General features: G+C 44.8%; 2 protein-coding genes across 22 annotated transcripts in view; one reads left to right on the top strand and one right to left on the bottom strand.

The window, feature by feature from the left end:
* Positions 1 to 2,183, bottom strand: part of CEP63 (centrosomal protein 63) — a 39,056-nt gene extending 36,873 nt beyond the window's left edge. For 3 of the 14 annotated variants that reach the window (XM_019748155.2, XM_074312869.1, XM_074312870.1), the window contains exon 1: positions 2,044 to 2,183. In XM_019748155.2, the coding sequence (XP_019603714.2) occupies positions 2,044 to 2,057 (14 nt within the window). In that variant the 5' untranslated portion in view covers positions 2,058 to 2,183. Of the gene's footprint in view, positions 1 to 1,596; positions 1,856 to 1,899 lie in introns of those variants that run through there. The other 11 variants (XM_019748177.2, XM_019748187.2, XM_019748123.2 and 8 more) reach the window with 10 other exon arrangements.
* ANAPC13 (anaphase promoting complex subunit 13) lies at positions 1,725 to 9,957 on the top strand. Of its 8 annotated transcripts, none has more exons than XM_074312873.1 (3): positions 1,725 to 1,853; positions 4,638 to 4,763; positions 8,936 to 9,957. In XM_074312873.1, exons 2-3 carry the CDS (start codon positions 4,665 to 4,667, stop codon positions 9,059 to 9,061), a joined length of 225 nt encoding a protein of 74 aa, XP_074168974.1. In that variant the 5' UTR covers positions 1,725 to 1,853; positions 4,638 to 4,664; the 3' UTR covers positions 9,062 to 9,957. The 8 variants fall into 8 exon arrangements, with proteins under 8 accessions (XP_074168974.1, XP_019603793.1, XP_019603769.1 ...); XM_019748234.2 differs by lacking the exon at positions 1,725 to 1,853 and adding an exon at positions 1,933 to 2,074; XM_019748210.2 differs by lacking the exon at positions 1,725 to 1,853 and adding an exon at positions 1,996 to 2,134.
* Positions 9,958 to 15,169: the final 5,212 nt, after the last annotated feature.

Here is a 15,169-nt window from a genome sequence, read left to right as displayed (position 1 = left end):
TCAGTTTTCTTTCATTTTAATTCATTTCAATAGCCACAGCTGGCTGGTGGCTGCTATAATGGATAGTGCAATTCTAGATCTAACTACTGGTTTAAAGGAAATAGATATACATGTTAAATGATACCATGGGGATACAATCAGCTAAATGTAGAATGCTGAGGGAGGGAAAGGAAGGCAAGGGAACTACTATATTTAAAAAGATTTAAAAGGTGTATTAACCAAATGCAATACATGAATCTGAACAGGACTTTGATCCAAGAAGCTAATTGTAAAAAGACATTAAGGGACAGCGGGGAAGTCTGAACCCAGACTGAATACTGACATTATGGAATATTTATTAATTTTCATAGGTGGATAGCAGTACTGTGGTTTTGTAGAGGTGGAAAAAAAAACTTACCTCTTAGAGAGAAAAAAACCTAACTAAACATAAAAATCAAAAATTCAGTTTCTCAAACCTATGTAAATGTTGGCTTCAACTTTCAAACCAAGCTGACATTTTTTTTTTTAAGTAGGAAGCTCTGATAGAGTGGACTGCTGATGCAGTCAACATGTGCCACCTCTACTGCATAAATGAGAACAGGAAGGAGGACCAAGCAAAGGTCTTCTACCTTTCAATGGGAGGTAAATGGCATATCGATACAATTAACATACACAATTATTACAAATAATTTTTAAAAGTTGAATCTACATACATTTTAAAGGACAGTGTAACTGTCTGAATGTTTATAAATCTCTTAACACATTTAACTTTCAGTCTTACTATATTGATCACTGATGATACCGTGAAAGGACAAGCAGCTCAGGATAAAAGTCAATTTAAAGATGATACCGCATTCCACGTAAGAAAATAACACTTAATTTTATCATTAAGTTACAACTATGATGAATCTAAATGGAAACATCTGAAAGTAATGTGTTGGTGATCCTTGTACGATTTCCTCCGAGCTATAAAATAAAAAGCAAGCATGTGGAGAACTGTGTAACTAACTACAGGGTACCTACCCTACAATACTGCTTTATTAAAAGAATAATTTTTTTAAGACTTAAGGTTTAAGTGATCGTATGTAAAGCTCAAGAAAGACTACTTTGTGCAAATAAACGTACTGTAACTATAAATGACTAGTCACTGACAGCAGACCCATCTTCACTCTCCGACGTTGTACGGGGACATAGGAAAAACCTTATTATGAGCCTATCTATACTGTCTTCAAATATCTTCATGATTAGTGTTCGTAAGGAACTGTCACTTTTTAAACCATGGCTCTATCACTTATTTCCTATCCCTGATTTCTATGGAGCAATCCGTAAGTGAGAGGTGCCCCAACTTCAATCCTTCACGATTTCTGCCACATTTCCATTTCTCCCGTGTCAACGTTGTTTTTAAGCCAACTCACTGTTTAAATTGCTAAACTTCCCACCATAAACGAACGGGCATCACCCGCCGTGGCTGGCTTAAGTCACAACAAAGCTACGGTAGCAAGTTAACCAGAAATGACAGGCTGGGCGGGAGGGCTGTGCCGGCGGCCCCTCCCTAGAAGAGAAAACTGGCCACCCGCCGCCCTCCCGCTGGCCCGGCCGCAGGGAAGGGCTGACCACCTGGCTGGCCCGATGGCACGCCCGGCAAGGCCATATCCGCCTTCGCGGGCCCGCAGGGTGTGGGCGACGAGGCCGAAGGGCGGGGCGCCGGAGCTGGCCTGGGCCGGCGGGGGCGGGCCTGGCGGCTGGCGAACTGCTGCGGAAGCCAGCCCGGAGCCATCGGGCCGCGCGGCGGACGGCACCACGGCCGCCGCAGCCAAGACTGCCTCAGGAATAGCACAGGCCCGCCCCTCGCCCGTCCTCCGTGCGCACATGAGGTTAGGGCGCTAGCGCGCGCGCGCCCCCGAGCCTTCCCGCCGTTACCTCCGGCGGGGGCGCGCGCGCGTCACCGTCAACCTGACGTCCAGCATCTGCCGTCGACACGTTCGTTCCGCCCCCTGCTCCCTCCCTTTTAATGGCAATAAACGTCCTGCCTCACCTCCCCTCCGCGCAAGCAAATGGGCTCACCCATATCCGGGCATCGGAGGAAAAAGTGCCGGTCACGTGGTGCCGAGGGTGGGCTCCGGTGGCCACGGGTGCTGCGCTGGGTCGGGTGCTGGTAAGGGTTTCCCGCGCCCCTAGCCTAGGTTCTGGAGGGCGAGAACGCGTTCGTTCCTCAGCGTCGCATTCCCCCCACTCCCTGCGACCGAGGCCGATGTCTTCATTTCAGCCTCATCACTGCCCTTACCGCTCACTGGATCGCGTGGAAAGAAACTTGGGTGGCGGGCCTGGACCTGGACCTCCCCCGCTGCCACACTTGGTATATCCAGCCTCGAGCCGGAAGTCGGGGCTGTGAGGCGGGCTCACACTCCTGTACGGATGGTGGTGGCCTGCGAGGGTCATTTTTAGCGGGGGGGGGGCGAGAAAAAAGCTGCCTGCTTTGATCATGTAATTGTGTATTTACAAAATTCTGAAGCACAGAGGAATAAAACGTGCCCCTGCCCCAAGGAACGCACGCGCCGCCTGTCTGGAAAGCAAGAAACAGCCAGTGTGACAAGCTCCCAGTCGGGATCATTCACTATTCCCGGGGAACTAGGGGACCTGAATAGCCTCCTATAGGAGGTGACCCGGGAACCAAGTTTTTCAGACCGACAGGGATTATCAGGGACATAAAGGGGAAAGAGCTTTCCAGGCATTGAGGCTATCACACGTGTAAGAAAAGTTTGTTCAGGAAACTGGTAGTGGTTAATGCTGTCAAGTGTAGCTAGTGCTTGTGACAGGGGCCGTGTCCTGGACTTGGCCTCTTTTGATGCTTTCCACTCTTCCAGCCCCTTAAGAGTGAAGACACCACTCGGGAAATGGGGAGTTGACCCTGATGATGTGACGCCCACGTTGAGTTTGGAAGGAAAAGTACACGGGGGAAAGGCTTTTAAGTGCATGGAAAGTCTGATAGGGCTAGAGATGTTTAGAAGAGGAACAGGTGAAAACAGATTGAGGCCAAATTGGGGGGAAATGGATTAAGGGGTCATTGATAGAAAATTTACACCTAACAATTGGAGACATACCTGAGCAGTCTTGTCACAAGGCTGACCTAACTAGTTTAGTGGGTCATAAGGACAAGAAGGAAGCATTCGAGGGCAGAATGCCTGCTGAAGCTGGAGTGATTTGAGAAAACTACAGAAAAGGTGAAATTTGTGTGCGCCTGGGAAAATCAGGTTTTGATCAGAGAAAAGGGAGGAGGGCATCCCAGAGGTCAGAGCATCCAGGACAAAGGAGTGGCAGCAGAGAAAAAGGAGGGCTTGTGTATGACAGGGTCTCCAAAAATATAACTGGAACTGAGAGAAAGGACCCCTTGTGTGTAAATTTCCTGAAGACAGGATCCTTCAGCTTGTGAGTTATCCACTTAGTAGTACTGGATTAATTCTCGTACTACTAAGAAGTAGTAGTGAAACATTAAGACTTCATCTGGCTCACTGATGGCAGAGTAGCTGGGCATCTTTTGTTTCGGTTTTGCCTGGACCCTTATCATGGGGGGAAAAGCCTATCCTTATTACCCAAGTATTAGTGCTATCTTGGAGTCATATTGTTGGGGACAAGCACAGGCCTATACGAAGGAGTTGGGTTTCACCCCCAAAGACTGTTTTCTTGTATAAGTCTTCACAGTCTCAGAAGTGGGAGTGACTAAAGTGCCTTTGGTGCCACTGAATTCCAGACCATGAGGATGGCTGCTTTGTAGCAGGGAGCACAGTAGAGTGATATCTGTGATGAAGAAGCAGAGTCCACACTTGGAAACAGAGTCTAGAGGTATTTTCCAAGCTGGCTACTGGTGTTCAGGAAAAAAAATGGGGACTCGGCCGTTGTCAAGGAGCTAAGGAAGCATCTTGACCACTTGGGCCAGGCATCAAAGGGGGCACAGCGTTAAGAATCAGAGGAAGGAATCCCAAAGGGAAGAAGAAACAAGCAGCATGGGGTTGTCCCACTATTGTTCACCTGGAGGTGCTCCTTTCAGGGCTCAGCCTGGGTACCCTCTTAAGAAAGGCCATTTCCTTCACAAGCTCAGCTGAGGATTTCTGCAGGTCTGTGGCTGGTCACTTTGTATAACCCAGTTCAGTGTGGATCTCACTATGCTCCTGTGCTTCATTTAGCTCCTGTGCCAAAGAATGCCAAGGTTAGAGCCAAGGCAGGTGGAGACTTTTGTGAAAATGGTGCAGGAGAGAGTAGAGGGGCCAGAGAGGAGACTTGATTATGAATGAGTCAAGGATTCATCAAAGACACCAGGGGAATGTGCAAGTTAGGAGAGAAAAGCTGCGTTCTAGATGTGCTGTGGCCTCGTAAAGGAGGTCCTCAAATATATTATCTTGTCATACTATGACACCGGTTTGTCCGCTGGGCTATGTCTAATGTCTGTCCAGTGTACACTATAGAGCATCTGTCAGCTGGGGTGGGAGGGGAGGAACTGTGATCTTATAAATAAGTTGTCATCTGACCCAGATGAGAAGATGGATCTTCCCAGGGTGATATTACGCCAAAAGACACATCCAGGCTAAAAAGCCTGGGGAATCCTAGGGCTGATTACATCATCTCCTCAGTCTTGTTGAAGAAATTACCTTTTTGGCTTACAGATTTGACAAGATTAAAGCTGCAGGAGAATGGACAGTGAGGTACAGAGAGACGGAAGGATCCTGGATTTGATTGACGATGCTTGGCGAGAAGATAAGCTGCCTTACGAGGATGTTGCGATACCACTGGTAGGCTGTAATTTGTGCTGAGGATAATGGGTAAAAGATACGATCTGGTGGGGCCTAGTAGAGGTAGGATGTCAATGGACAAACAAACTAGTAGGACAAAGAAATCAAAGCTGTGAAGTCCACTAACTCGAGAAGCATCTAGACTTTTTATTTGAAGAGAAATAGAGTTCAAAGAGCTGTTGTGACCAGCTCAGATAGGAGTCATGCCACGTCTGGAACCCAGGCCTTCTGAGCCATTTTCTGTTGACTACATTAAAGCCAAAAAATCAGATAAGAAGAGTTTAACGCATAAGGTGGGGAGGAACAGGAAGCAGGGTCATATAAGCTATACAGTATGTCTTCTCTACCTATGGTTTGTCAGTCCGTTGGCATTTTTAAAAACGCAACATTCTTGGAACACTCACCTATCCTAAGTTCCCTGGAAAATATTCAGAAGACATTTGGCTTTTCTTCTTTTGCATGTAGACCAACAGGCTCCTGGAATACTCTTTCCTGATCTGTGGCATACAGTCCTGCAAGGAGTTTGTTAAACCTTACGTCATAAATGACTTAAAAGTTTTTCTTGTATAAATGCTTGTTAAATATCTTATTTATGTCATAGAAGCCTAACAGAGGACAAAGATTAGGGCCTAGGGACAGTTTCTCTTTAGAACACGCTGACTGCTCTGAAAACAGTTCTTAATAAAATACAGCTTACAGGTAGACTACGGCTGCTGTTTACAGAGAAAGAAAATTCAGCTCACCCACATTTTTATTTACAAATAAGATGTGATAATAAGTTCAATGAGTAATACACATATCAAATAATAAGGCAGCTTAGTTAAAGTTTAGAAAAATAGTCAAAAGAGAGCGTAATGAGGATTATAGCTGCCACGTATTGAATACCAGTTTTATGCCTTGGACTGAGGTTGAAATTTGACATACATTATCCTTAATCCTTAAAACAACCTTGCAAGGTTGGTGGTGGTATCCCCATTTCACAGGAAGGAAACAGGATCCGAGAGAGGAACTTGCTCAGGGTTGGGTAGCTGATAAGTCAGACTTCATACTTGAGTCTGGGAGGCTCCAGCTCCTGTCCTGTAAACTTTTGTTTCTTTCATTCCACCAGCATTTCTTTGAAGCCTTCTGTGTGCCATAAGACTATGTGAACATAAGATACAGTTTCTGCCTCTGGGGATCTAGAGAGAGGTAACACATATAAAGAAATTGTATAATAATAAGGGTTCTAAGTGGGGTCATGAACAGCCCCCGTAGTATAGGAAGTGGCTCATTGCCTGGTGGGCGTCAGGAAAGACCTCCAAGCGAATGTAAAGTTTAAGCTGGTTATAAGGAAAGACCAGAAGTTTAGTGGGGACAGACCAGGGCCCTCCAGCAGCGGAGGCAGATGTACAGAGGCTCAGAGTTCTGAAAGACTAATAGAGAGTGAGGTATTCAATGTGCCTGGAGAATACGTTTGTTGTATAAGGTCGGCAGAACGGTTGGGCGTGGACCAGATTTCGAGAGGAATATTTGTTACCGTGCTTAGACCTCATCCAGGGGATATCCAGGAGTGAGTGGTCTTCAAAATAGAAGTCTGCCACACTCAAATTTAGGTGTTGGAAAATCAGTTTAGCAGCACTGTCAGAGGATGTCTGCCATGGAGTAAGGGGCAAGTGACAGGGCAGAGGGACCAATTAGGAAGCTATTACAGTGGCCCAGGCAAGGGAGGAGGGCCTGAACAATGGCAAGAAAATGGAGGGGAATTGCCAAATTCTGGACACGCTTATGGCAGGATTTGGGGATCATTTGTGTGGCAGGGAATGAGGGAGAGGTAAATTTCCATGCTGACTTCCAGGTTGTAGCGTGGCTCATGCACTTCTTGTGATACTAAGGCATTGGTGTATCAGTTAGCTTTTGGTGCTGCCTAACAAGTCACCCTAAAACATAGTGGCTTAAAAACAGTAGCTACTTATCTCCTGACTTTGTAGCTCAGCTGAGAGGGTCTTCTGGTCTTCATTAGCTTGGCTAATCCCTGCTGGACTTGTTTGTGCAGCAAGCTACCTGGAGGCTCAGTAGTTCAGGACACTTCCTCATGTCTGGCAGTTAAGCAGGCTGTGAGTTGAGGTGATGAGGTGACTAGGCCAGTCTCTCATTATCCAGCAGACTAGCCCAGACTTCACATGGCCATCTCAGGGTTCTAAGAGCAGCATGAGAGGAAACTGCACACTTCATGGAGCTTAGGCCAAGAACTGGCCCACTGGCACTGCAGCTGCTTTTTATTGGCCAAAGCAAGTCACCTGGCCAGTCCCAACCTAAGACTAGGGAAATAGCCTCTGCCTTTTCATCGGAATGGCCGCCAAGAATTGTGGCCATTTTTATAATATACCATAATAGATGGTTGCATGTATGATACTTTGTGTTTGTCTTCCAGGCACATACGCAATTTTATATGTTGACATCATTCATTGCCAAGAGACAATAGTGACCAAATGAAAGACATTATTTTAGAACACATACCACAGATGGGATGAAATTAAGCAAAGTTGCCTGCCTCTGCTTAAGTAATTCATTAAGCAAGGATTTGTTTATATTTTGTCAGCTATAAGTAATTATTGGAACCAAATTTTCTCTAAGTTTCAGCATATTATTGCTTTACAATAAATAAAACTGGGGGTGCCAAAAAAATCTATACAAGTGGATACTTTGGTCCATGTTGCTCAAGCAGTAGTTCACCGTAATCAGAAGTGTCTGGATGCTGATGGTAACCACTTTGAGCACCTCTTGTAATTGCAGAAGTTAGACGTGACTTGTATTCATCTTTTGTTATTAGTATATATTGAGTATTACAATTTTAATAGTCTTCCTTTCTTAAAATGTGTATACTTTTTTTGGCACTCTGTAGTTCTTTTCAATTAGTACAAGTATGTTTGAATTGCAGTCTTAACATTTGTACAAGATATATGTGATTCAAATATACTTGTCATGTTATAAGTAAATAATTTTATATATATTGAAAATAATTCTAAAGGAGAAAAACATTATATTCATGTACTGCAAATGGGAATCCGGTAGGAAATCATGAGTCTAGATATTAGCAGTTCACTAGCCCTAAAAAATAAAAAAAAAGTATAAATACAGATAATTAAAAGGAAATTTATTGGTATTAATGAAGTCTGATACAAAGCAGAGTCTTGGTAGTAATAAATTTAAATTTCAAATATAAGGAAACTATTTTTAAAGTTCTCAACGACACACACACACACAAACACACATACAAACACAAATGGTAACTATGTGGTGATGAATGTTAATCAAGGGTATTGTGGTGATCATTTCACAGTATATATATGTATCAAATCATCACGTACACCTTAAACTTACACAATGTTATATGTAAAATAAATCTCAATAAAGCTTGGGAAAAATATATATAAAGAAACTATCCCAGATTCTACACTAAGTATGGCTCCTGGCTTACCATTTTAAGAAAATGCTGGCTGGATATGACTGGTCATTTGCCATGTTTTATGTTGCCCGGCTCCACCACTAGGGGGAGGTCATGTTATGTTTTCAGTCTCCCCATTTACCTCCATTATAATATAGGCATGTTGGATGCAGGATAGTCAGAATACATTTCTTGTGTTTAAAGAGTATGCCGGCAAACGTGGTATTCTATTAAGGCAGCCTCCCCCCAAAAATACTTAGTATTGGCTCTTATCAATTTTCCCAGCCACTAATAATAGCAAATATTCCTTGAGCACTGATCTAAATTACTGTATTTAGTCCTCACAAAAGTCCTATGAGGTGATGCCTACTTTTTTCTCTTATTTTCAGAGAGGAAACAAAGGCTCTAAGGGTTTGAATACCTTGCCCAAGTAACCCAGCAAACCATGTAGTTGTGGTTTTAAATCCCAGGGGCTTCCAGAAACTTGTGCCCTTAGTCTTCTGCCACACGGCCTCCTGCACAAGTGCTAGCGCCATAAGCCATCATTCCTTCTGGAGATCCCTAAGCAATACTACTGGTACTTCCTTACATCTTTTTATTCTAGCTCTTTCTTTAAGATATATTTCTATCAATTGTGCTGCCTTATTTGTAGGAACTCATAGGTTTTAACTCGACGTGATCTTGCGTTTTAAGGAGTTTGTTAATGTACAGTACGCCATCGTTCTGAATGTCCACTGTACCTTTTCAGAATGAGCTTCCCGAACCTGAGCAGGACAACGGTGGCACCACAGAATCTGTTAAAGAACAAGAAATGAAGTGGACTGACTTGGCCTTACAGTACCTCCATGAGAACGTTCCCCCCATAGGAAACTGACACCTGGATCCTTTTTCATGGATGGATTTTTTTTTTTAATTCACAGATACAAAATGTTTTCTTTCAGTCTCCTAATTTAAATCTTTGAATGCTAGATCAGCACTCAAAAATGTACATCCACTTAGTTTGTGGCAGCAAAGTGCAATGTGGAAATACTTACCAGAATGAGAAACTGATTGAGATTTCTCAGGAATGCAGACTATTTGGCTCTTTGAACCTAAAGTTTTCCATTTACTAGCTTGTGTTTAAACATGTTTAGTTAAACATTTGCCTTTAACTCTAATTTTGCTTTACTCAGAGTTTAACACTTCCCATCTACTTATATTTGTCCTGTGACAGAAGTGGTTGAAGATATGAAAGAAAAAGGCTAAGAAAGAGAAAGCCGACATAAGGAGAATTACTCACTTCTCATATACCCCGGCTTGGAGAAGCAGTCAGTGGATGTGTATGAAGTCTGTAGGTGTAATGTATTTCGAAGCCCGTTCACTGACTGCTGGGATTCCTTAGATTCCTCATGGTGTTTTCAAACTTTGGACACATTTACAAATTAAAAGGGTATCTGACATGTTCCTCTGCTCTCCCTACCATTTTGGTGCCTCTGGAAAGGATCTTTGGCTCTTAGATGGACCACTAGTTTTATCCAGTAATGGGATTTATTTTCTCAAAGCCCTTTGAGACGTAACTGAAACACCAGGGAGTCAGTATTCGGTTATACATGTACATGAAAACTTGTATTTTGCAAAACCCATTCATGTATATTTATCTCCTGGATTTATTTGCCTCCACTGAGTGGTGTCTGTCTTGTTGTTTTCTATCCAGATTGTAAACTCTGTGGGAAGAGGCTCTGGCTCATACTTCTGTATCCCTCGTTGAAAACATTGAATAATTGAAATCTCTCTTCTCGTCCTTTTTTTTATTGGGTCTTTCTGTGTGCCCATCTTTTAGGGGGAGGAAGTAGATCACAGAAGTGAGTTGATTTTAGAATTTCAATCAGAAACATGGCTGTGGCAACTCTGCCATAACCCAGACGCATCCAGCCTCATCTTCCTGTGTAGGTGTCCTGCCTTGAAGCCATTCATCTCAGAATACAGACCCGAGGCACCAGTCCTCAACCAAGGACAACCCAGTAGAAAAGAATTCGGATGTCGAGAAAGCTTTCTACCAAGAGAAAACAAAGCCTTTCAAAAAATTAAAGTATCTATTATGTTCTTCTACATTCTAGTTCAATGAGGGTTTCACCACAACTTTATTTGTGGTATGTAATATCTAAAACACTGACATCTAGGAACTTCGATGTTCATGTGAATCCAGCCTTGCTTGTAGGCTCAGCCTTTCCCAGGAATGTTAGACCAGTAAAATAGGAAAATTGTCTTGATTTCAAGTGAATTTCAAGAGTATGACACCTGTAAGGTAGACAACTGTCGTCAGTTTATGTGCTTGGCTTGCGACCCTTATTTGAGAACTGCCCCCACTCCAAGTTGTGTGGGATGGTCAGAGCCATAGCTCAGGGTATCAGGAATTAGGTGACCAAACCTAGGCCAAACTGTCAGTGGGGGCTTTGGAATCTGTTCCTCTAAGACTGGCTGGAGGTTGGTGGGCACAAGAGATTTGAGGCTGTTGTAGGATGGCTTTCAAACGACATATCAAAATACCCAAGGAGGAAAGTGTCTGCAAAGAGAAGTGAGAGACTCTGGTACCTTGGTGCCTACAGCTTTCCAGGTCAAAGCATTGCTCTCCTCTGTGGGAGGCACCTAGCTAGGTGCTGGGAAGACAGCAGTGAACACAATAAGTATGGCCCCTGCCTTCATTTAGTAGGATAAATAAGCATTAAACTAATAGCCGTGCAAATACATGATTTCAAATTGTGACGTTCCATGAAGGAAAAATAGAGGATGTAACAGACTGAGTTCCCAGAAGCAAAGCCTGAGGCAGCGTTTCTCCTGCGAAGGACTTACTGAAACCTGTGGTCTCCGGAAACCTGTGGGCAAGCAGGATAGGACGGGGAAAAGGTCAGCAAAGATGTGGCTTCAGCTGAAGTGAACCTCAGCCTGATCCCATGGGAGCTGTGGGACATGATGGCACCAAGAGTGTTCCCACTGAGACCAGTGGTCAGGCCTTTGTACTCAGTATGTGATGGTCACTCATTGGCTCTGTCCCTCCCACCATCCCCCAGGGAGAGCATAACCTCCCAGGCATTGCCGGTGTAGGTGGCTCTCCAGAGAACAGTGCAGCTCTGAGCTCTTGGCAGCCAACACACAGTCCCCAGGGAATGGATGCACAAAGAGACCAGGTGACGGGGCTCTGGGCCATGACAATGACTAGTGCAGGGTAGAAGTTAGGACCAGGGGAACCTGATTTGGATTGGGTAATTATGGCAAGACCTTGTCATAAGTAGCTTTTACAGCACGTAATTTGAAATACTAATGTGGTTTCTGAATTTTTCCCACTCTCCGAGGAAGTGGCCAGGTCCTTTGTGCTTATTGTTCACACCACATAGCAGATGTGCTCAAAAACAAGCCTACCCCTGTTTGGGAAGTGGGTGGCAGGGAGAGAAGGTGCCTCTTAGGCGTAGTGGAAAGCTGTCCCCCATTCGCTGGTGGTACCCAGTGAGATGGTAAACTTAATGAGACCTGAAGCTCAACACTGTGTCTTCCAGCCGAGACAAAGACCCTGAAGACTGGAGCCACCTCTCTCCAGGGCCTCTCAGTCAGCAGTGAGGATAGCAGTGGGGACCCCGATGGTCCTCGCCCATGTGACAGGTCATTCGTGAGCACCCTAAATGCTTGTGAGACTCTAAGAGAAGGACAGGACACTGCAGTAACCACAGATTTAATTTCTGCTGCAGCACAGTGAGGCCAAAAAGATTCAATTTGCTTTAAAGAAAATAAAATGTGATGTTTCTTATACCCTCCTTCAGGTTTGTGAGCCACCACCTGCAGGATGGGTAGGAGTAGCCTGAGGAAGTAGTGGGGGTGGTGAGGATTGATTGCAGAGAGGGCAAGTTACATAAAACCTAGAGGTGGGACTGGCGTTACAAGGTGGGCAGCCAGGCAGGAGGAGATGAGGGAGTGGCCTAATCAGATAATATTTTATATTTTTAAATATAAGTCACTGGGTTCCAGCAGGCAAGAATAGAAGTGGAAAGACAGAAGAGCTTTGCATTGGCTCAGGTGAGAGATGATGGTGGCTGGGACTAGAAAGATGGAGGTGGAAATAGAGGGACTTGGTTATGTCTTAGAGGTAGAGTTGTCCGGATGTGCCCAGTGAGAGGTATTTCATGAAGACCAGCACCCTGTATCGTGTTTGTGTGGTTCTGAAGAGACTCGAGGGCCCAGTACGAGCACTGCCCTTGTGACCCAGAGGTGAATTCTCTGAACCAGACACACGAGTCCGGATTCAGCCTCTGTCTAGAAATAGAATCTGGGTCCAGGAGCTGCCCATCCTTTGAAGCCTAACTTACTGATATAGTAACAATAACAGTGGCAGCCATGGTTCACTGAGTGCTTCTGTGTGCTGTAGACACATGATCTGTAGCCCTTGCATCCACTTTGAAAGTGGATATTGTCTTTATTAATCAGGACATGATGACTTTAAATGACATGTTCCAAGTTAAAGGACCTATTCCAAGTCACTCAAATAGTAAATGGATTTCAGTGCAAGTTGTCTGATCCCAAAACTCATGTCCTTTCCCTGGACCATGTGACCTCCCCTGTAAAATCTTCTGTGAACATTCCATTCTTGGGAGAAAATCCAGTGCAACATTCTGAACTTCAAAATGTTTACCTTGTTTCTCTAATTGAGATAAAGAACTGAAACAGTAATTTTTATTACAAATCTGGGAGTCATGAAACATTTGAAAATTCAATCTATTACCAAATCCATATAACTCCTAACTTTTCCAGCATGAGTAACATTGTTGTCACTGGTATTCATACAAGGTTAAATCCGTAAGGTGTAGTTTTCCAATTTTGGTGCTTTGGGAGTGGACCGCTGAGTATCAATGCTGCTTAGTACCCAGCAGGGGGCGCTCAATTCCTTTGAGAAAGTCTGAATCGCAGGCAGCTCTTTTAGTCAACTTGAAACTGAGGATACTGAATAAACGTGGTGTTTTGCTTGGAAGTGATTCTGCATATGTGAATCCCTGGGATTCTGGCCAGCCACACTTGGACTGGGCAGCTCACCTAGTGGGCTCCTCACTCGTGGTTCGTAGGAGGCCAAGTGAGGGCACACAGAAGGTTAGGGCACGTCAGAACTTTGCCTGCCTGTGAACCCCAACTTACACTCTTCATCAGGCCTGGGGACTCTTCCAATAAGCTTTACCCCAGCTCTTTGTGTTAAATCATTTGGATAATTTAGGTTTCACCCTGGAATGACTGTTTTCCAAAGCTTCCTTTCTGGATTTGGCCCTGCTTTGCCCACAGTTAAATTCTTTCCCCCGTTCTTTGCCACAACACACACCATCAGTGAACTCCTGTGGAAAGTAGTGGGGGTGGGGGGAGTTACAGGCTGGCATGGAAATGCAAATGGTGGTCTCTTTAGAAGGCTTCACATCTTCGCCTTCCTGGCTCTAGGTTATGACCTTGGCCTTTGAACCTCAGCCAACAAGGACTGGCTCCATGGGCGTCCAACCTGTGCAATCACACAGAGTCCCACACTCAGAAGGGCCTGCTGTGGCTGTCTCTAAATTGTATCAGTAATTTTTGTCAAGGGGTCCTCATTTTCATTTTTTACCAGGCTCCATAAATTATACTGCTGGTCCTTGGTATGCTGGACTATGGTAGCTATCTGTAGGAGTTCCCTATTGGACAGTGACTAATGGGACCCAGTAAATTCCCTCACCTTGGGAGTGAGAATTCAAGACGCTGTGAGAATTGGCCTTTGGAGTGACAGAAAATTAGGCAGGTCCAGGAGACACAGCAGGAGAGAAGCTGGGGAAGATGTCAGGCTCACTGTGGCATCCTGAAAGGTGTTACCATTGCTGAAATTGTTTCCTGAGCTCAACTGAAACCTGTGTCATTCTTGCCACCTGAAAGCTAGCCTAACTGACCCATGGGGTGAGGGGTAGGTACAGAAGAAATGCTGGAAGTGCAGCAAGACAGGTTTTGTGGACAGCTAAGAGAATTGGAAGCAAGGTTATCACCCAACCCCAGGGCATGCCCTTGCCTCAATTTCCTCTGGCTCTTAGCCAACTACTACGTGAACTTGCCTTCTATCATCCTGGGTACAGCAATGCAGTAGTCTCAGAACAGAACCTCTGACTGAAATATGATACAAACAGCACAATTACAGAGCTGGGAACAATGGTTCAACACATTAGTTCATGAAGGGTTTCTACTTGGGTTTTTAATTTACCCTACCATGTTGAACCATATAAAAAAAACATTTTATAGGTCAAAAATAGTCACAACTTCCTATGGTTTTAGCTCATTTTATTCTTATCTAGAGCCAGCAAATCACATATACACACAAACACATATATGCACAACAGACAAGTACCGGATTTTATGGGGAGAGGCAGGGAGTCGGCAAAGGGTGGAGAATTTGAGAACAACCAAATGACTCGAAAGGAAGTGAGGGAGGTTGATGTATAAACCCATCCCAGTTATTCCATGCCTTCCCTGGTGACTCAGATCCCCTTTTTCGTGCTGCCACCTCCCAAGGACAAAAGGTGTTTTCCTCCACCCATGCTACGATTTTACCTCCACTCTCTTGGCATCTCTGCCATGCTTCCTCCCACCTTCACCTTAGTTTCAATCAGTTCTCCACCCCCACCCCCATGCTCACAGATTGGTAGTCATGCTAACTGGCACACAATCTAACCGTGCAGGACTTCCTGAGGAAGAGTGAGGTGGCAGCATCCCTGCCTCTTTGCTAGTGGGGATGCCCTAACATCTGTGACCAACTAAGACCCCACACGGCCACGCCCATCTCAGCCCAGACAGAAAGGACAATGGGCCCATCTGGTTGAGGGCTTCTCTCTAGTCCCATCTTCCTGGCTCTTGTGTTCCCAGCTGCTCTCCTCCCAGCCTCTCCCCAGGCTGTGCTGATGTTGAGACATACTCCTTCCTCCCCACTTCCAGCTCCAGCTCACCCAGGGCTGCTCTCGGG

This window comes from Rhinolophus sinicus, linkage group LG10, assembly GCF_036562045.2.
Source record: "Rhinolophus sinicus isolate RSC01 linkage group LG10, ASM3656204v1, whole genome shotgun sequence".
In the NCBI taxonomy this organism is placed as follows: domain Eukaryota; kingdom Metazoa; phylum Chordata; class Mammalia; order Chiroptera; family Rhinolophidae; genus Rhinolophus; species Rhinolophus sinicus.
This window is presented reverse-complemented; position numbering and strand designations above follow the sequence as displayed.